Raw genomic sequence first — 21,913 nt, 5'->3', positions numbered from 1 at the left:
GTTAGCGGCTGCATGGCCTCAGGAGCGGGCAGATCAGGGCGACGTGGCCAGGTCGCCTCAACCCTCCTCTTTTCAGCTTCCTGCGCCAGCCTGACCCTCGTATGCTGGGGGCCACCACGGGGGTCAGTGAGTGAGTGCCAAATGTCAAATTCTGTCCCTCTTTGGGGGAGGAAGTTGAGTCCAAGTGCAGGCTGGTTTTCTCAGCCTCTGCTCTGAGGGATGCTGCTCACAACAAGACCAAACCCTCAAACCAAAGGCGCCCTCTGCCATGTTCCAGGAACTCCCCCCGAGCCCCGGGTTCTGGAGGAACCAAGAAGCAAGCAAGGCTGTTTTGGGAAGTGCTCACATGTATTTATTTCACAAGGGAGGAATGGGGCGGGGGGCGATCACCAATAAGATGCCACCAAATGAGACACTGTGAACCCCAAACTGGGCGACTACAGGATTTGGTTCTGGGCAGGGCTTGGCCTTTGGGGATAGCATGAGGGACAGAGAGGGAACTGGCCAAAGGGACAGCCTTCATCTGGGGCTCCACATAGGGCAAGTCTGGGCCACGTCCTCCTGGCCAAAGAAGCATGGCCAACCCCCCAGCTTCCTGCAGCCTTGTCCCGATCCAGGTGAGCAAGGAAGCGACAAGCCCAAGGCCACACGCTGACATCTGCTCTATCACACACTCCTCTGCACACACCCGGACACCCTCAAGCACGCGCACACGCGGTCACGCACGCCACAGGCACACACACTCATAGGCATGCACACGCGTCCATATATTAACTCTGATTTATAAGTGCACCCTAACCAGAGGGCAATCGAAAAAAATTATTACTCTTCAGAGAGGAATCGACTGCCTTCTCCCCTGTCAGCCAGCAGAGCATGGGGTGAAATGAGGTGAACACGGAGCATCCTCCAGGGTCCAGGCCCCCTCTGTTGTGCTGGCTTCAGTCCTTAAGCTCTGGGTGAGTCAGGGCTCCCTGATCCCCGGGGGGGGGGCAGAGCTGCACCGGCCCGGCTCCAGCCCCAGGGGCCCCCTCACAGCCACGACCTCCCTATGCGCTCAGCCCCTCCGTCTCTGGCTCCCTGCAGACGCAAGCAGAGCAGCTGGCCCAGGAACACTGGAGCCTAGAGCCCCACCACGGAAGCATTAATTCCTTCCAGGCCATCTTAGGGAGGGTCCAGAAAAGTCCAGGGCTGTCCATCTGATGGAAAGGTTGGGGGTGGAGGCTGCCTTGTAAATGGGCATCTGGGCAGAAGCAATGTCGAGGGACACAGAGTCTCAGGGTCTCTTCCAAGAAGGGGGAGACAGGATGCGGCTGAGCACCACCCCTGACTCTGCTGAGGCCTGGGGGTGGCATTCAGAAGCTGCTGCTGCAAGAGATGAGAAAGAGGGGCCCCTGCCAGTCCCAGTCCTGAGAGTGGCTGGGGAGAGGATGCAGAGGACATGGGGGTTTACTCTGTGGTACGTGGTCCGCATCCAGGCGGCAGAAGACACGGCTCCTGGGTTTCCAGAGGAGGGGTGAGGGGCTTTTCCAGGGAGCATAGGCTTCATGGCTGCTGAGCGCCAAAGGGGGGCACCAAGTCTCATCCGGGGCTCCTGTGCTGCTCTGGAGAAGCCCCGGGAGGCCCGCTGAGCACCTGCTGGCTTCCTGCTGTCTCTCCACCAGTGCGGCTGGTCCAGAAGATGGGCAGACCCTGGGCCGGGAGCCAGGCTCTGGGGGCCCCTGCTCCCCCCCACCCCCGCTACTTGATCGAGTTCTTAATTGTCCACCTCTGTCCCGTGCAGCTGCGGAGGATGAGATCGATGCCAGCCAGGCCCCGGTTCTCCACCTCTAGGCATCGCCCTGTGCCCTTATTCATGATGGCTCCATTCTGGGTAAAAGGAGGAGAGAGACAGAGACATAAAGAGACAGAGAGAGAGATACAGAGACAAAGAGAGACAGAGACAGATGGATGTAGAGATACAGAGAATAAGGTAGAGAGAGACAGAGGGAAAAGAGAATGAGAGAAAAGAAACAGAGAGAGACAGAAACGCAGAGAGAGAGAGACGGAGAAAGAGGTTTAAACACTGTAGTGCCTGGCACATGGCCTCTCATGGGGAGCAGTCCCACCAAAATTCTTTGCACAGGGGGAGGGATCAACAGAGCCTCCTCCAGAAACCCCAGAGCCAGAAAATGTATCAGCTTCACCAAGTTTGAATGGCGGAACCAGGTGACAAGCACCGATGGGGGATGGTGTCCGAGTGGGGTCTGACTTTCTCCATCCTACTGACTACTTAGCAGATTTCAGAGAAATCACCGCACGCTCCCCTCCCGAGGTTCATCAGAGCCCAGCCTGCCTGGTGCTGCTGCAGGGACCTGGGAGACTGTCCCACCTGCAATACTCCTCCGCTGATTGCCCCTGGACGCACTTTGGGTTCACGAGGCTGGCCCAGGGCTGGAGACCTCGGGTGCTCTTTGCTGGGGAAGTCAGCTCCCCCCGTGGCCCGCAGCAGCCTCCCCTGCTCGGGGGTGCTGGCCCTTTCCCTGGGGCACTCACCTGGATGAAGTTCCAGCGCTTGCACAGGCTGCTCCTGACTTTGTCACAGTCGAGGAGCTGGGGCAGCCGACTCTTGGAGTTGTCCACCAGGCAGCGGGTGTCGGGGAGGAGTGTGGTGGTCCCCAGGGCGCCCAGGTGCAGGAAGCCCTCCTTGGTGTAGCGGGCAAGCTGGGGAGAGAGCAGAGGAGAGGGTGGGGAGAGGTGACTCAGGTCTGCAGGTCTCACCCATGCGTCCCTGGCTTGCTAAGCCTGGATACAGCGTCTCCAGGGTCAGGCGGATTTCTTTCTAAGCATGTCCTCAGTCAGTGTTTCTGGACTGTGGGCTTCTGCCCAGCAACATGAGGGAGCAGAGGAATAAATAAAAGAGCAGGACGTCTGATTTCTAAAGCTTGGCTCTGCTCCCAGCTGGCTGGGCAACCCTGAGTAAGTCACTTAACCTCTCCGAGTCTGCATTTCCACCTCATTTGTAAATTGGGGTTAATTAATTCATTCCACCCTGGTGTAAAATACCCAAAGAGGCAGGTCACTGAAAAAGAAACAGATATATTAAAAAACATTCAACTTAACAGGTGTTAAAATAAATAAACTAAAACAGCAAGGTGATACCACATTGAAAGAAAAAACAAACCTATTCTCATTTTGTCAAGGTTAGCATAAAATGGGCTGGAGTGGGGGAAAATTACGACAACCTTTCAAAAAAGGGGATTTCAAAATATATTCTTTGTGCTTTAAAAAAAGTTTTTTTTTGTCTTTTGACTCAATAAATCCACTTTTAGCAATTTATCCCAAGGTAATAATCAAAACCGGGAACACAAGTTAATGTATATAGGATATTCGCTGCAACATTATTTATAATGATGAAAAAGCAGAAGCGTCCTAAAGGTGCACCACAATCCTGGCACCTGCTTTCCGCTCCATGCACACCAAGAAATGCTGGGGGATTGTGGGGGCACTGGGGTGGCTCAGTCGGTCAAGCGTCTGACTCTTGGTTTCGGCTCAGGTCATGATCTCAGGGTTGTGGGCTCGAGCCCCGGGTCGGGCTCCATGCTCAGCAGGGAGTCTGCTTGAGATTCTCTTTCTCTCTCCACCCCCCCCCCCACTCCTGCTTGCTCTCTCCCTTCCCACAAATAAATAAATAAAATCTTTTTTTTTTTTAAAGCCACATCCTTCACTCTTCCTTCTATACACCCTGGGCAATAAGACTTTCGAAGCAATGTCCTTCAAGAAGTGAAGTCTGTTTCTCCATCCCCTGAGTATTGGTGACTTGCTTTGACCAACAGAATATAGCGGAAGCAAAGATGTGCCAGTTCCTGGACTAGACCTTCAGCCTTGCGTGCTTCCACCCTCTTGCTCTTGGAGTCCTGTTGGCACCGTGGCAGTAAGCTCTGGATGGCCCAACCAACAGCCAGCCAACCACCAGACAAGTGGACAAGGTCGTTCTAGATTAGGCAGCCCTCGGCTGACCTGCTAGGTGCCAAGAGATGTATGAACGAGTCCAGCTGAAATCAGCCGAGCCTGGTCCGGATCACAGAACCATCCAGCTGATCTGGATAATGCATAATACATGCATATTGCTCTATGCCACTAAGTTTTGGGGGGGATAGTTGTTATGCAGCAAGAGCTAACTGATACGGAGATGGTGCTGCCTACCACCTCTTCCCACAGCAGGACCCATGCTACTCAAGTGGCCTCCCTCTCCTGCCTATCTGTGTTGTTTAAAATTCTGTATTCCAACCTTTGAGCAAATGCATTCATCTGTCTTTCACACTCTTTTAGGGCAGGGACTGTGTCTAATTAATTTCCTTCTTTGCTAGGAGAAAATCACACACCAAGTGCTCAAAAAATGTTTGTGGATGAGCACATTATAAATGTGGTGAGCGACATCATTTAAAAGATGCAGCTACGTCCATTCATTTTAAACTCCATAAGCATGTTTTGAAGAGTTCTCTGTGCGACCAGCCTGGGAACCGGTTTCTGAGAATATGAGGACGTGGCAGTGTTCCCACTGATAATTCCAGTGCGGGCTGGTGAAGGCAATGAGACAGGAAAGTACATGTCTCATTTTTGCTCTCACATCCTATGAGGTGGCGGGGGTAGGAGTGAAGATAATTAATATACAGCTAGTGCCGAATAAATTAAAAAATAAAATTACCAGCTTGCATGTATTAAAGGCACACTCTGCGTCATTTCTAAGCATTGTACAGAGAATAAAGAATGTGATTTTTATAACTCAGTGAGGTACGTTTCTATTACTCTCCCCGTTTTAAAGATGAAGAAACTGCGGTCTGAAGACATCTGGTCACCTGGCTGGGTCCTGGCCTCTCCCCTTGGGACCCTAGAGACCCACATGGTTGGCTGCCCTGGCCCAGAAGCTGAGCAGCAAAGGGGCCTCTGCCTACATGATCCTGGGCTGCTCCTGAGAGTCTGGGCATTCTGGCCAGGAACAAAGCCAGAAGGCAGCTCTGGGCCACCAGTGCCTCTTCTCCAGGGGATAAGATTTTCTGCAGGGGTTCTCATTGCTGATGAAAACTACTCAGAAACCCTCTGCCTTCATCCCCAAAGGGGGGCCCACCTGCTCCCCTCTGAAACAAGTGACAGGGAGTCTATTAAGTGCCCTTGAGAGAGATGCAGTTAACATGCGCTTTAAACCCAAATTAGTTCCAAATCAGAGTGATTGTCAGAGGCAAAATGATAAGAAAATCAAAAGCTCTCCTTGCCCCTCCCTAAACAATGTCTCTCTGAATATACTCAAATTCACCAAATGCAAAGTGATGAATGACAGCAAGCTGCTTTTATGTTCAGGGGAGAGATATACACAGCTGCTTATTGAAATTATGAATCAATCTATTATCCAGCAGGCAAATGAACAGCGCTAAGAACATTAATTAACTGAGCATATCTGTGACCCAGATGTTTAAAGAGCGAAGCTAAATGCCACCGAGAGTTAGAGGCTCTCCTTTCTGAGGTCTGTGAGCAAAGGATGAGACCGCAGCTACTAGGACCTGCAAAGCCAAGCACCAGCCCCAAGCTGTGCAGGCACTGGGGTGGGCAGGGAGGGTGGGGAGGCCCTACAGGATTTCCATTCTGGGGGAAGGTGCTTTCTCAAGCCAAAAACACATGCATAAGTTCTGCTGGCCTGGCCAAGGGGCCGGGGTCAGGGGAAGGGCGCTGTGGTCTAAAAGGATGGTGGGGCTAAAGTTACACCAACAGATGTCACACTGCTTCTCCCCCACAAGGTAGGAGGGTGGTGCGTGCGCAGACCTCATGCCAAGCACATCCCCCTTCTTGTGCCAGTCCTGGATCGCTAGTCTTTGTGGTGTCTTTGGACCACTGTCTGGTCCATCTCCCCAGCTCCCCATCCTTGATATTCCTTCCTTAAGGACCTCTGCTTCCTGTCCTCTGCATGTGCAACAGGCTTTCCTGCCTTCAAGGCTTTGCTCCAGCTGATTCCTTTATTGGACTTCTTCTAGAACATTCTAGCTTCAACTTTCCTAGACTTCAGCACAATTCTTTCCATCCCACAGTGTCTTCTGTAACTCTTCCACCCCCCAGCCCCCCACACCTCCTCTCAAGTCTTTGGTGCAACATGATCCATATGCTCTGGTGTCTCACTCCAAGGTGGTGTGGGAGTATCTCATTTCCTCTTGACCATTCTGGGCATCCACTGACTAAGTGATGGATATTTGGGTTTTTCCACTTTTTGGCTATTATGAATTATGCTGCTATGAACATTCATGTATAAGTTTTTGTGTGACATATGTTTTCAATTCTCTTAACTCTGTATCTAGAAGTAGAATTGCTAAGTGTTGGGTCATACGGTAAATCTGTGCTTAAATTTTTGAGGAGTTGCCAAACTGTTTTAAAGCAGCTGCAGAGTTTACAGGCCCACCAGCAATGAGCCAGGGTTCCAATTCATCCACATCCCCATAAACTCTTGTTATTGTGTTTTCCTTTCTTCTTCCTTTCTTTTTAGAAAAATTCTAGCCATTGACTGGCTGTGAAGTGGTATCTCATTGTGGTTTTGATTTGCATTTCCTTCATAACGATGTCGAACATCTTTTTATGTGCTTTTGGCCACTTGTAGATCTTTGGAGAAATGTCAGCTCAGATCTTTTTCCCATTTTTCAATTGGGCAAATTGTCTTTTTTATTGTTGAGTTGTAAGAGTTCTTTATATATTCTGGATGCTAGACCTTTTCAGATACATGTATGAATGGAGGTATTTTCTCCCAGTCTGTGGGTTGTTCTTTCACTTTCTTTTTTGTTTTGTTTTTTTTTTTTCACTTAATATTGAGAGTATCCTTTGAAGCACAAAAGTTTTTGATTTTGATGAAATTCAACTTATCAATTTTTTCTTTGATTACTTATGCTTTTGATGTCATATCTAAGAAACCACTGCCAAATCCAAGGTCATGAAGATTTACCCATATGTCTTCTAAGAATTTTATAGTTTGAGCTCTTACATTTAGATCTTTGATCCATTTTGGGTTAATTTTTATATATGATGTAAGGTATGGGTCTAAATTCCTTTTTTTTTAATGTGGACATTTGCTGTTCCAAGATTGTTTGTTGAAAAGACTTTTTCCCTATTGAATTGTCTTTTCATCTTTATTAAAAATTAATTGACTGTAAATGTGGGATTTATTTCTGGAATCTGAATTCTATTCCATCGACCCATGCGCCTAACCTCTGAGAGCACTACAATGTCTTGATTAGTACAGCTTTGTAGTAAGTTTAGGAATTGGAAGTGTGAGTCTTCTTTGTTTTTTTTCAGTGTCCTTCTGGCTACTCTGGGTCCCTTGCATTTTCATATGAATTTTAGGATTATCTTTTCCATTTCTGCAAAAAAAGGCAGTTGGAATTTTGAAGGTACTGCATTGAATCTATAGATCAACTCAGGGAGGACTGCCATTAACAGCAGTGAGTCTTCTGATCAAGGAACATAGGATGTTATTTTTTTATTTAGGTCTTCCATTTGTTTCAACAATGTTTTGTAGTTTTCAGTGTATGAGTCTTTCTCCCCCACAGGGGAAGTGTATACTTCTTTGGTTAAATTTATTCCCAAGTATTTTATCTTTTTTGATTCTACTCCAAATGGTATTGTTTTCTTAATTTCCTTTTCAGAATGTCCATTGGTAGTGCAAGCAGTACCTTTAAGACATTTCTGTGAACCAAGAGCTGCCACCCTGGTACCTTATGGTCACTCAGAATAGCAGGCTCTGCAAGTCCCCTTAGTTCCTGCTTCCCCAGGGTCAGGGCCAGGTGCTGACTGCCTGCACCCAAAGCAGACCCATATTCCCACGGTGCCTGGACCTCGCCACAAGTCTCTCATCATTTCATTCGCCTCCTGTGACTCTTTCAGCCAACACCCTTCCCACCCTTGAATGCTCTTTCCCTAATATTCCCCCACCTCTTCCAAGTTTCTGCTTAAATGTTTCTGCTTAAGATGACAGGAGGGTCTAGATTTTTAAAATGTGCCCTTCATCCTAATCCCTAGCTTGGTGTCCTGGACCCTCACTGCCCTAGGGAATCTTGCCTCCCACTTTGTTGAGAAGGTATCTTCCCTACCCCTCAAAATCTGTCTTCCTTCACATTTGTTCACTTCTTTCAGTTCTGTCTCCTCCTCACTCCATAGATACCTTAAGTCATTATTTCCCCCTTCTCCTTCATTTCTTCCAAGCTACAAACATAACCAGATCTTTATGCCCAGAAATCTCCAGCCACAGATCTCATGACCTCCTTGTTTTGTCCTTGGTTTTCCACTCTCTCTTTCCTTAGTGCTTTGTAGTTTGGCTTCTACCAGCACTCTTCATTGACATTGCTCTCTTGAAGGTCAACAGAATCCATTAATTATCAACTTCAATTGTTTTTTCTTAGTTTTTATATGGGGCAACAATTGTGGGCCAGATACTTTGCAGGGTGCAGGTGAAACCACCTCTTCTCTCTACATCCACTCTCCTGGAGAGCTTGCCATTCTAGGGGCTTTCAGTAGCATCTCTATGCTAACTAACTTGGCTAGTTGTGCCAAATTTCTATCTCCAAACCAAACTTGATCCTCAATTCCAGATTTGTATATCCAACCCATTGCTGGACATACCACTTGGAGGTCTAACAAGATTTCAGATTTACATGATCAAAACTGAATTCCTCCTCCCCTGTGTTCCCTATCTTCCCCTCCACACTCATCCAACATTGGTTCCATCTTGGTAATGACAACTCCATCCTTCCAGGTGCTTAGGCCAAGCACTTTGGCTTCATCCTTTACTTGCCTCTTCCTCTGACCTGCCATATTCCCAACCCACTAGCAAACTACATTCAGATTTTACTCCACTGCTATCTCCTGGTTCCAAGCCACCTTCACCTCTTGACTAGATTAGTACAATGGCCTTCTAATTTGTCTTCCAGCTCCCACCCTTCCTCCCTTGGTCTTTTTTTTTTTTTTCAACTTGGCATTCAGAATTCCTTTAAAATATATGATATTAAAATATTATTATATTATTTAAAATTATGTTAATTTAAATTGGAGTCTGGTCATGCCATTCCTCTGTTCAACATCCTCCAAATGCTTCCCATTTTACTCAAAAGTCAAATTCTTACAATGGACCACAAGACTCAATGCAATCTAATAATAGCTGCCTGAGCTCAACTTCCACCACTGTGCCCTTTGCTCACTCCACTCTGGCCACACTGGCCTCCTTGTTGGTCTGTGAACAGGCCACACTTGCTCCTGCTCAGAGTCTTCGCACTGGCTGTTCTCTCTTGAATGCTCTTTCCCTAATATTCCCCCACCTCTTCCAAGTTTCTGCTTAAATGTCGTCTTCTTGCCATCTTAAAATTTCACGTTCACCACGTACTCCTTATCCCTTTTCTTGCTTTATATCCTTTCAAGCACCTATTATCTCCTTATAGACTATATCTTCTCCTTATTTATAGAGCTTGTTGTCTGGCTCCATCCACTAGAATGTGAAAGGCATGAGGCAGAAGTTTTGTCTGTCTTTTTTTGTTCATGGTTCTATCCCTACCTCTTAGAAGGATGCCTGGAACATAGTAGGTGCTTGATAAATGCTGCTGACATCATGAGTACTTGCCTTCAAGGAGCTCACAGCTTACTTACGGAAGAAGGCAAGTAAAGAGGCGAGGACAACAAAGTGTGAAATAATGTGATGAAATATACTAAGTGTGCTCTTCGAGTCAGAGCAGAAGAGGCCCCGATCCAGAAAAGGGAGGTCAGAGAAGGCTTCCAAGAAGTGGGGGCATTTGAGTGAAGCCTTGATGGAGTCAGCCAACCAAGTGAGGAGAGAATGACAGATCAGATCTGACACAGGGAGCACTTGTCCAAAGGCCTAGAGACCAGAGAAAATGTGGTGTTTTGGAGGATCTGAGCATCGTTCACCATGATGGAATGTAATGGCTGTGATGGGGCAGAAGCGGGAGGAGGGGTATAGTGCAGATGAGATTGAACTACGTGGACACATCATGCTCAGGAATTGGGGCCTTTTTCATGAGAAGCCACCTGACTTGTAGGATGACCACACTGGCTGCTGAATGGACAATGAGCTGCAATGGGACATGATGAAGGTCTCAATTCAAGTGGTCGCACTGAAAGAGGAGAGAAGATGACAGATGAGAGAGGTGCATCCAAGCTAAGAAAGATTCTATCATCCTGGTGAGTTAAATCTTTTATTGTCATGAAATGAAACACTTCATTTTTAATAATCCATTTTGTGTGGAAGGCACTTGGTTTAATATTAATGTAGTTACCCCGGCATTCTGCTCTTTAGAATTTGCCTGCTTTTACTTTCAACATTTCTCTTTCCTTATGTTTTAGATGTGTCTCTTGGAAACAGAATACAACTGGATTTAAAAAAATTTAGGGTGACAATCTATGTTTTTTAGCCAAAATGTTTAGTCCATTTGTTTTTATTGCACTTAATGATATATATGGACTTATTTCTATTTTCTTTCTTTGTGCTTTCTGTGTGTCCAGCCTTCTCTGTTTCCTTTTTCTCCTTTATTTGCCTTAGTTTGGTTTGATTTTTTTTTTTTGAATGTTATCATATCTCATTGTTCTCCTCTACAGATTTGGAAATTCTATTTCATTTCTATTATTTTACTGTTCACTCCTGAAATTTAACAATTAGCAATTTAGCAGATTATTCAATATCCCAATGTCTACTTCACTCAATAAAATTCAAGGACATTAGGACACTAAATCTGATCACCTTCTTTTCACTGTTCAGCCTTTGGTTATATTACCCTGCCCCAAATTAGACATTATTCTTATTATGTAAGAAACATGTCTTTGGATTTACTTATATGTTTATACATTTCTTTGTTTATAATTCATTCTTTCCTCAAGACATTCTTCTGGGGTTATTTTCCTTCTTCTTGAAGTATATTCTTTAGAAGTTCCTTGGTGATTATCTGTCATGGTAAACCCTCCCAGATTCTGTTTATCTGAAAATTTCTTAGGGTGATTTGTTATGCAGCAAAAGCTAACAGATATAACTGCTTCTTGTGCATCTAGAAAGAGTTTAAAATGGTATTTGTTGTAGTTGATCTAGAATCTAGTTATGCAATAGGGGGAAGACCCTTCAAAGTATCTAATCTGCTCTGTTGTTGGAAGCTGTCTCCTCACCTTCTCTCCATGTGCTCACTCACAAAATTATGGCCAAGCCACTGTCTGTGGAATTTGTCACGTTGGTACAATGTTGCCTAGGCAATCTTGGTAACAGCGGGAGAAGCATGGGTTCACACATCACGTGCTCCACTGAAGAGCCAATGGGTGAAGCTTCCTCCTCTGAGCTGATAACTGCTTAAAACTTGTTGACTCTCACTTCTCCAGTTATGGCCAACAGACAACCAGTTCCTTATTATACACCCATACTCCAGATCTCTTCACAGGCTCTAGGTTTGCAAACTTGGGTCACCTTCTCCCCTCTCTCTCCCCCATCCACAAAGCTACAAGTCTTCTAATTCCTGCTTCCATATGCCTCTCTCATATATTTCCTCCTAATCTCCCAGGTGAACTGCTACAGGAGCTTTGTAACTGGTCTTCCCACCTCCAGGCCTTCCCAGTTTCCATCTATCCTTCCCAATTCTGCAGGTTCAAATAATATCATTCCCTGTTTCAACCTTCATTTGCTCCAATACCCCCTGATTTAAGAATAAACTTATTTTTTTAATCATGATCTTCTACTATAGGTCCCCAACTTTAACTCTTGGTTTCTGATAGATGACTTGAGTTCTCTCAAAACCAGCCAGCCGTCTTCCCTGTGTAGAATACATCCTCACCCCACTCCTACCGTAGGTTACACAAAGCTCCCACCCAGATGTGATCTCTTTCAACTTACATACTTGTGTATTCTGTGACTTTCCTTGCTATAGGTTTCTTGTTGTTGTTGTTGTTGTTGCTGTTGTTTTAGGACAGTAGCATCCTACTCATTTTTATATAGCATAAGGAGTAAGAAAGTATCTTGCAAAAAGCAAATACTCTATAAATGCCTTTTGAATTGAATGGGATTATTCTAGGTTTGGCTGCTGGGCCCAAGAGGAGAAATGAATGTCATTATCTACAACCCTAATGCATTAGGAAAAAAAGCTCTGAGCTCAAATACAATTAATTCTCATTTAGCAGAAAAGAAGAATTTTCTATTTGAGATGATCTAAGAGGCACACACAACTATTAACCCACATTTAACAGCCTTGAGGGAAAACTAAAATATGCAGGTTATAGCCAAATAAACAAAAACCAGCCAAATGATTGTGGAATGACTCTGGGACACAGCAAAATCCATCAAATTGTCAATAAAAACATGGCTTGCAATTGCTTTCGTATTAAGGGTCTTTCTTATCACTTCAGAATCAGGCTTAGTCAGAAAACCACTGCTAAATGAAAAAATGCATGGTTTTACCCTGTTTTACTCGGGACACAGAGAGATGGGAGTTCCATTGATTCGAACCTGCTTTGGGGTCAATTTGTTTGCTGCTTGGCTGAAGGAGTGATTTCTGGTGATTACACATGCATATGTATATTCTTAACAACAAATAGACTTTCTCTGTCACTGTCCAGAGCACGCCTGATCCCAAACAATACAGGACAAAAAATGTCTCCAATTTATCTCAAAGTGGACACATGGTGGCTGCCTCGGAGCTGGGAGTGGAGAAAGGGGCTGCCTAGGGCAGGAGGAATCTTTGGGGGAAATGGAAATGTATATTTTGATTGGGGAGGAAGATCTGCAGGCATGTACCCTGTCAAAACTCAACATATTGTACACTTAAATAGATGCTGTTTGTTGTACTGACCTTATACTTCAATAAAATTGATTTAAAAATATATCTAGAAGCTTAGAAGGTAGGCTATAGAATCAGATACGTATTTTGCAGAGAGAGCCAGTTCCTAGGGGACTGGATGCTTCCAAGGGCCTCCCTCCTCAGTCTTCTCCCTTCCACCATTATGACTCATCATGCTGGATAAAAGCATTATATTTCCAGAAAATGCACTGCTACTGAGAATGAATGGGCAAACATATTTATGACACAAAGCCTTGGGTTGATTATTCTGCACAGACAGTTGAAGAGTGGATGGATTCAGGGCATTGCCAGTGGAGGTGGGGTGATGGCAGGGTCTGGCCCCACAGAACGCTGTGGAGAGAGCTGGGAGCCTCTTGGGGAGGGGCCCTTGGAGTGCGGGCAGCACCAGGATGAGGGTCAGAAGAGCGAAGTGGGAGAGGGGGTGGTGAGCAGGATAGTCCATTCCAGTTCCCAGGGATCAGGAGCAAATTCCTAAGCATGCCTTCAAAGTTCACCCGGACTGCTAAACTGGTTAGAGGAGCAAAGATTCTATTTTTCAATAAAGAGATACATTTCCTCCTTTTCTCCACATGTGAAACAGGAAGGTAGGACTGTATCGGGTATAGCGTGGAAATGCTGGCAAACACTTGGCTCCCTTTTTAGCAAGATCTTAATTAAATCTGTCTCACCTTCTCATTTTTGCCAATTGAAACAGTGTTCCTGGCTTTGTGCTGTGTCATCAAAGAGGTGGTCTATTATACGGTTAAAGACTTGGACACTGGAGCCTGTTTAAGAAATCCAAGCTCTGCCACTTAATAGTTTTATGACTCTGGGCCAGTTGCTTAAGCCCTATGGGACTCTGTTTCCTCATTTTCAAATTGGGGATAATTTTACAATTTACTTCATAGGGTAGTTACGGAATTTGAAAAATGAGTAAGAGGACATGGTGCATAGGAAGCCCTGCATATTTGTTATTCCTATTTCCCCTGACCTCATACCCCAATTGAGTATTGGGCCTTGTTTCTAATTCACCAGACCTCTTTTCTTCCCAATGGGGCTCCCATGTGGCCTCGTGCAGCATTTCCTGGCCCCAGCTCCTTCCCGGCACTCAGCCACTCCAGGCTTCCTGTTCTCTCCCAGAGTCATTTGTCCAAGGGTTGCTGCCTCAAGTGTTGGGCAGCTGAGTACTGACAGGTGGCTTTCTGGCCCATTGGGTTCTCCTGGGCTGGGTCTGTGGGTGACTTTGAGTTGCACCCCTGATCCAAGGAAGGCTGGGTTTGGCCCCTGCTACGCTCCTGCCCTTTTCTTCCCCACCCTCAACTTCATTTCCCTGGTTTGGTCCAGATCTTACATGCCCTTGTCTAGAGTGGGCCAGATTCTTGGGGGAACTGGACCTTGGGTGGGGCCTTGGGACTCTGCTTTGCATCTCTAAAGCCACCCCTGTGTTCCAGTGATGCCCCCCAGTCCTGAGCTCTCATTGCTTCTCATCTTGGACTCACTGTCCTTCCTTCACACTTCTGCAGTGGAGGTGAGAAGTTTCCTGTTCCTGCCTGTTTCCTGCTCTCCCTGTTTCCTGCTCCTGGCATGTTCCTTGATGAATCCCAGGCACACCACCAGCTAGAGGCCAGCCCTGATGAGCCTCGACCAGTCAGGAACTCAGAGCCTCAGGAGAGGAGTTAGATGTGAGCCCGGTGTTGGTGTTCATGTGTGAGTGTAGACGTGAAGATCTTCTGAAATGGCACCAATCTCTGAGAGTCAGTTCTGGGTTTCTAACATCACTGAAGAGCCATTATATATATATACTCCAAGCCTTGTTCTGGGTCTGTTCATTCATGTAATGTAATTTACCCAATGATAATGACCCTACAAAAGTCAGGGCACTTGCTCTTTTTATCTTCCCACTGGAGAGACTAAATTTTCTTCTCTTGATTCCAGAAGCCAACACTGCGGGCACAGTGGCATCCCCCTCATTTTGTGGACCTGTCCAATTAGATTGGTTCCTGTCATGCTGCCCATCTCCACCATCCCACCTGAGCCCACAGCATATCCTGAAGCTTGTGCTGGCCTGTGTCCAGCCTGGACTCAGCCCACGGCCACCACATGGGTCCAGTCAAAGCATCCAGTGCCTTCCCTGCCAGCAGCTAGCACCCCACTTGTGCATTCTTCATTCGACATCAAACATTCATCGCTTGCCCACCATGTGGCATAGCCTCCTCGATCAGAGAGAGCACTTGCCTGAAATTCCCTGGAAGAACACTCTTCCCTGGAATTTAGGGCCTTCAGCATTGCAAGCTGTGCTAGGTGACCTAGAAACTGTGGTTCTCAAGAGGGTAACCCCAAGGCTGGCAGGTCAGTCGATCTCTGTTTGAGATGAATTCAGAGATTTCTCTCCGAAAAAAGAAACAAAGTCTAAATTTCTGCTCCTATTTACCATAATTTGGCCTGGGGAAAATTCAGTGTTGGTACAGTTATGTGCAAATGAAGATGGTAGAAAATCTACTTTCTGAGCATTAATCCTCAGTGTTCTTTAGACTTTCCACTAATATTTTAGAAATATAAGTAACTCCTTTCTGTTTAGTCTTCACTCCCCTTCACTCTGCCCTAAGTGTGCTTAAGTCAGACCCTTCTCTGCCTCCCCACCTGGTCTCACCTACCCTCAAAGTCAAGCTTCCGGAGGGTTCTCGCCACCATGTCTGCACCTCCTCACCTCCCTTTCTCCCCTGCATCCACTCCCATCTGGCTTCCTCTCCATGCTCCATGGAGAATCCTCTCGCCCACGTTTGGTATTGTATCTAACACGCAATGTAGTCTAGCTCGCTGGACCTCTGGGCAGCACCGCTGATGGCAGAGCCACACTAGGGTCTGTCCTAGAATCACTGTTCTCTCCCTTGGCCAAAGCCCCATCTGCCTCTGCCACTCTGTCCTCAGCACCTGTTTGGAATGTTCGGCTGCCTGGAGGACATCACTGCGGGGATTCCCAAGGCCCATCCCTTGCCCCAAACTCACAATGCCCCAAACAGAACTCATATCAACTTCTCCCAAAACCTTTGTCTCCAATCTCGGCAATGGTGCCACCATCTACCCCTGGTTTAGCCAGGGACTTGAGTATCACTTCCATCTCTCTCATCCCTCCCATTGACCTCTCCACTAATAATTCCAGCCAACTAGCCCTCTTAAAACATGTTTAAAAAACCCTTTTAATGTCAAAGCCATTTCAGACTTATAAAAAAGTTGCAAATATAGTACAGCAAGTTCCTGTATATGTGGTACCCAGCTTATCCTAAAGTTAATATCTTACATAATCATAGTGTAATCACCAAATCCAGGGAATTAACATTGGTCCAATCCTATTAACAATCTAGAGACCTCACAGAAATTTTGTCGCTTTTCAAACATGTTTCCTCTTCCAGGATTCCACACTGCATTCTGTTGTCATGTCTCCTTACTTAATCTCCTCCTATCTGGGACAGTCTTCCCTTGTTTTTAATGACCTTGACACTTTTGGAGAGTACTGGGCAATTATTTTGTAGAATGCGCCTCAATTCGGGTTTGTTTGATGCTTCCTCATGATGAAGATTGAAGGTATATTTGTACATTTTTAGCAAGAAAAACCACAGGGATGATGCTGTGCCCTTCCTGGGGCAGCAGATCAGGGGAGCATGATGTTTCATCACTGGTGATGATAAACTTGAACACTTGGTTAAGGCAGTGTCTTTTGGGCTTCTCAACCATGAAGTTACTATTTTCCCTTGATAAAGGGAGATACTTGGAAACTACGAAAATATCTTACTTTTGATCACTAATTTTAGCACCCATTGCTAGTTCTGGACTTCAGCAAGTATTACTGGCATGACCACCTAGGGGAGATTTTCATTTCCCACATGCCTTCTACATTTACTAAGTGGACTTCTACTGAAAAAATAGTGGTCCCCCTCTCTCCATTTATTTATTTATGTCAGTATGGACTCATGGATTTAAAAAAAAAATTATGTGACAATCTAATATTCTCACTGTTTATTTTGTTGCTCAAATAGTTCCAGGTTTGGACATTTGGAACTTCTTCAGGGTGGTTCCTGTGTTCTATTGAGAAGACAATAGAATAAGAATAAAAACTTCCTTTTATTCTGACACCACAAGGTTTTCCAGGCTTAACCTCTATTTTTTCCTGCTCCATTGCTGGGATCATCCAAAATCTGGGTGCCAGAGATGTTCAGTGCTACTGGGTTTTATTTTATTTTTTTAAAGATTTTATTTATTTATTTGACAGAGAGAAACACAGCGAGAGAGAGAACACAAGCAGGGGGAGTGGGAGAGGGAGAAGCAGGCTTCCCGCAGAGCAGGGAGCCTGACGTGGGGCTCGATCCCAGGACCCTGGGATCATGACCTGAGCCGAAGGCAGACGCTTAAGGACTGAGCCACCCAGGTGCCCCATCAATGCTACTGGGTTTTATTGCTTCTAGGCTGTCCCAGAGCTAGGAAATATATGTATGTACACCAATCCATACACACATTTGTTTTTCTTTCTATATTTTCTATAAATTTATTTCTACATCTCTATTTATATATATATTATATATATGTTATATATATATATATATATTTTTATTTATACATATAAAATAAATTCATCCTGATCCCTCACATTGCAATCCAACATCCATTCATTCTAGCCATACCTCTTTCCTTATTTATAACCTCTTTCTCCAACAAGAGACCTGGTTCCCAATATCCACACTTTATATACTTACTTGTTCAATCCTAGTATATTCATACAGTAGTTTCAGAATTGTTAATCCAGACTGCTGTAGAAAACAAGCTTACTTACTAGAATGCAGTATTTGCAATGTTTTTTTTTTTTTTTTTCTAGAATCCAGTCAAAATTGTCCAAACTGTTCCAAAGTTACTTAGATTGGTGCTATTCTTCCCTATCAGTGTAGTTGTATTTGTTTAGTTAGGTTATTATTATTTTTTTTTTACTGTTTGTATCCCATTGTGGGTCCTCTTCTCCACATTCTAGTTGAATTTATTATTCTTTCCCAGACATTTGAAATATCACCATGGTTCTGAGAGTCAGAACTTGATATAAAGGTGCACCAAGAGACAAGTGTCACTCCCCTTTTATTCCTTTTATCTGCCCCCATTTCCACATTCCATCATCCCATTCTCATGCACCTCTAGTAGGTAACCAATCCCATTAGTTTCTGATTTATCCTTCCTGAATCTCTTGTGTAGATGAGCAGATACAGGTATTTATTTTTAAATGGCCATTTGTCTTAAATAAAGGTTAGCATACTATGCATCTTCTTTTGTACTTTGCCTTTTTCACCTAACAATATGCGAAAATCACTCTGTATCGGTACATAGAGATTGCCCATGTTATTTTGTATAGCTACATGCTATCCACTGCTCATTCAACCACTCTCCTATCAATAGGCATTAAACTAGTTTCTAATATTTTGCAATTGTAAATAATGCTGTAATGCACACCATTTTCATATTGTTGGAAATCAGAGTAGACTTCTGGAAATGGATTGCTGGGTCAGAAAATAAGCATATTGTAGCTTTGTTAAGTATTGCCAAACTCCCCTCCAAAAAATGGTACCAATCTGCATTTCTACCAGGAATCTAGGAGATCGGCTATTTCTTCAGAACCTTGATAACAGAGTATATTGTCAAATTTTTTAATTTTTGCAAATATGATAGGTGAGGAAAATGGCTTCTCAGTGTTATTTTGCTTTGAATTTCCCCAATTATGAATGAGTTTGAACATTTTTCATATATTTAAAAGATATATATATACATACACACACACACATATATGTTTTTTTGGTGGGGGGACAACTTGTTTGCTTGTGTCTTTTTCCTATTTTTCTATCAGATTTTTAGTCCTTTGTTCAATTTTTAAGCATCTTTTATACAACAGGAAAATTATCCCTGGTGGCATATGTTACAAATATTTTCTCCTTGGTTGTCAGGTGTCTTTGACTGTGTTTATGGTATTGTATCACCATGCAAGTTTTAAAAAATTTTAATGTAGTCAAATACATCAATCTATTATTGTCTCTGGATTTTGAGTTTTAGTTAAAAGTCTTCCCCTAGATCAGAGTTAGAGAGGAATTCACCCATTATTTTTCTAGTATGTGTACAGTTTCATATTTTACATTTAGATTCTTAATTCATTTGGCATTTAAGCTTGTGTATAGTGTCAAGTATGAGTCTAATTTTATCCCTAATCACATTTTAAATTTGTCTACTTCTTACTATCCCAATGGTCACTACTCAAGTTTAGGTGACTGACTTTTGACAAGATAATCATACCAGTGTTATAACTGAAGTTCTTGCCTCTAGCTTAAGACCCCTCCAATCCATTCCTCAAACCAATCCCAAGTGATTGCTTCCTAAATATAAATCAGACCGTACCCCAACCTTCTATTTTAAAAGGCTTTCAATATTTCAATGGCTTCCTATGGGGGCTGGCATAAAGCCCAAGCTCCTTAACATTCCTATAGAGCTGTACATTATTTGCCTCCTGCCTATTGATCTGGCCTCACCTTTGGTCACTCCTCACCTCATGCTCTGTGTTCCAGCCTCTTTAGTCCTGGAGACTTAGTTTCCCCATCTTTAAAATGGGAACAATAGAAGGCCTCTCAGAAACAATGCAAGAAACAATGAAATTTTGTCAACAAGATGTTGTGGAATTCCAGGGAGAAGATGTCTGAGATTCAGATATTTTGGTGTCTTGTAAAGGAGGCAATTAATCAAGAAATATAAGAATGAAGAACAGCATAAGACTACAATATATTACATATTCTGAAATATGGTGTTTTGCCCATCAGGAAAACCATATCTGTATTTATTTTGTTGGGTTGGTCTGAAGATTAGACAAATTAGAAAAAAATGTGTCATAAATTGCATAATATCAAGATGAAGCTTACAAAAATTAATTTGATAAGTAAAAAAAAAAAATCAGTGGTTGGACTCAACCAATCACCAGGCTATTTTATACAATAATATCTTAATTAACTATGAATTCCTAGATGGTAGGAGCCTCCATGTCCCATCTGTCTTTCCAAGTAACTTGCTTTCCAGGCAACATTTCCTTAAAGAACTGAACCAAGCTGGAAGACTAGCTGAATGACAGAAAGCTCATGTGTTCCAGAACCAGAAAACTGGTTTTATATCACTGGTCCAATCTTCCCCTTGCAAGTTCTATGAAGACTTGAGGTGCTCAAAGTGCCTGAATGTATTCAAGTTTTCACTGATCTTCATTATTGTTTTTTTTTTAATAGCCTCAGGAAGTAGAACCTTGTAGAAGTAGAACCTAACTGAATCTTTCTTGGAAAACTGAAGCCTTCCCAAGGTCCCGTAGTCAGCACCAGGGACATCATTTCTATATGATATGTGCCATGGACTTTGTCTAAGGACTTTGCATGGATTAGCTTGTTTAACTGACACAGTATCTTTATGAGGTATATACTATCATTATATTTACATTACAGAGAAGGGAACTGAAGTACAAGGAACTTGAGTGTTTGCCCAAGGTCATAGCTAGTAAACAAGGGAGCTGAGATGTGTTTCACTTATGAGTCAGCCACATACAAAAAGTTACCTCTTAGCATCATCACAGAAGAATTAACTCTGGTCCATGATGTATGTGAAGTGTCCTTTCCTGATTTCTAGTCTCACTAAGATGCAGGGACCAGAGACCTTCAGTTAGCCATGCATGGCTCTGGTTAGCTCCTGGCCCACTTTGGCGGTATATCAGGAGCTCCATCCCAACAGAGAATGCCATGAAAAAGTATCTGGAGTGCTAGGGTGGGACTTTGGCTGACCATATGTCTCTCCACTCCCCCCCCCCCCACTGCAGTTGACACTTCCTGTCCTGTGCATGGCCAAACCAACTATTTAAGTGTGGGATATGGAGCCCAAGCTGACGAGAACTCATGTCCTTGTGTACATAGCCTTCCTGCAAGGCTTCTTATGATTCGCCTTCAACCTTTGGCTGGTTGACATTTAAATTTCCATAAAGGGGCACCAGATTCAGGTCCTGCAGGCAATTCACAGACATGAACCTAGTCTTTTGGAAGCAGGATCAGGCAGTCAAGAGGATTGATAGGAGTCCCTCGAAAGCAGGCCCCGTCACTGACCCTCAACCCCTGTCACTGCAGGAAGAATCTAGGAGGCCATGCAGTGCAGCATTCTCAGGAAAGGGGCTGGCATTGAAACCACATCACAGAGCAATTTGAGGAAGGCCTTCACACCTTTCTAGAACCAGTGTCAGTGAATACATGGCAACCTTGGTGGTCCCCATGTGGGTGGAATTCCAGCAAGTTGTCTCAAACCCGGCACTTTGCACAACCCCTACTTTCTAAGCCAGGCAGGTGGTACAGTGAGAATGGTCTAGAACATTCTGCTACTGACATTTGGCCTTCCTCTGGCCTTCTCTGATGGGAACCCAGCCTTCTGAGGCCCAGACCAATGGCCAGAACTCCACTAGCCCTAAACTCTTTAGGATCTGCCCTTAATTCTGACTGGCCACATTCCAGACCCTCTCCATGTCAAACAAGCAATGTCTTTGCAAATAACCCCTCTACAGGCCCACTGTGCCAAAGAAACACGGAAACTCTCTGAACTAAATGGTCAGGGCGTGAGGCTATTAGTCTAGTGGCCTCCTCTTTCTCTGCTGCAGCTGTTAGCCCTGAGGCACTAAATACCTTTTCACCAGCAGGTTTCATTGTCCCCTTCCTGTCCTTCAGAAGCAGTGATGTTGTTAATTCAGTGATTTGAAAACAACCTAAGAAATCAAAATACTTCTTTGAAAAAAATAAAGGCTAGAAGCAAGCCTCAGAAATGATAATAGTTGTTTTAGGGTGGTGGGATTATGGATGATTTAAATTTTTTTTTCAAACTCATCGCAAAGCTGTTGCATCTTTAGTAGAAAAGGAAAAGATTAGCTAGCAGTGACTCGCTTTGAATTTAACAGCTCTGGGCAAGGTAGAGAGGTTCAGCTGATAAGGCGTCCACCACCCCACTGTTCAGTCTGAGTTCCTTATTCCAAACCCAACATTAACACAAAGTCTGCCTGGCTC

At 44.4% G+C, this 21,913-nt stretch overlaps 1 protein-coding gene across 3 annotated transcripts in view; it reads right to left on the bottom strand.

Annotated features, from left to right (window-relative positions):
* Positions 1 to 329: 329 nt before the first annotated feature.
* The window catches only part of GALNT17 (polypeptide N-acetylgalactosaminyltransferase 17), a 439,664-nt gene continuing 418,080 nt past the window's right edge, over positions 330 to 21,913 (bottom strand). For all 3 annotated transcript variants that reach the window (XM_036074023.2, XM_036074021.2, XM_036074022.2), the window contains 2 exons: positions 2,533 to 2,700; positions 330 to 1,866 (listed from right to left, as the gene is read on the bottom strand). In XM_036074023.2, the coding sequence (XP_035929916.1) occupies positions 1,738 to 1,866; positions 2,533 to 2,700 (297 nt within the window). In that variant the 3' untranslated portion in view covers positions 330 to 1,737. The remainder of the gene's footprint in view (positions 1,867 to 2,532; positions 2,701 to 21,913) is intronic.

Source organism: Halichoerus grypus, chromosome 6 (assembly GCF_964656455.1).
Source record: "Halichoerus grypus chromosome 6, mHalGry1.hap1.1, whole genome shotgun sequence".
Taxonomy (NCBI): domain Eukaryota; kingdom Metazoa; phylum Chordata; class Mammalia; order Carnivora; family Phocidae; genus Halichoerus; species Halichoerus grypus.
This window is presented reverse-complemented; position numbering and strand designations above follow the sequence as displayed.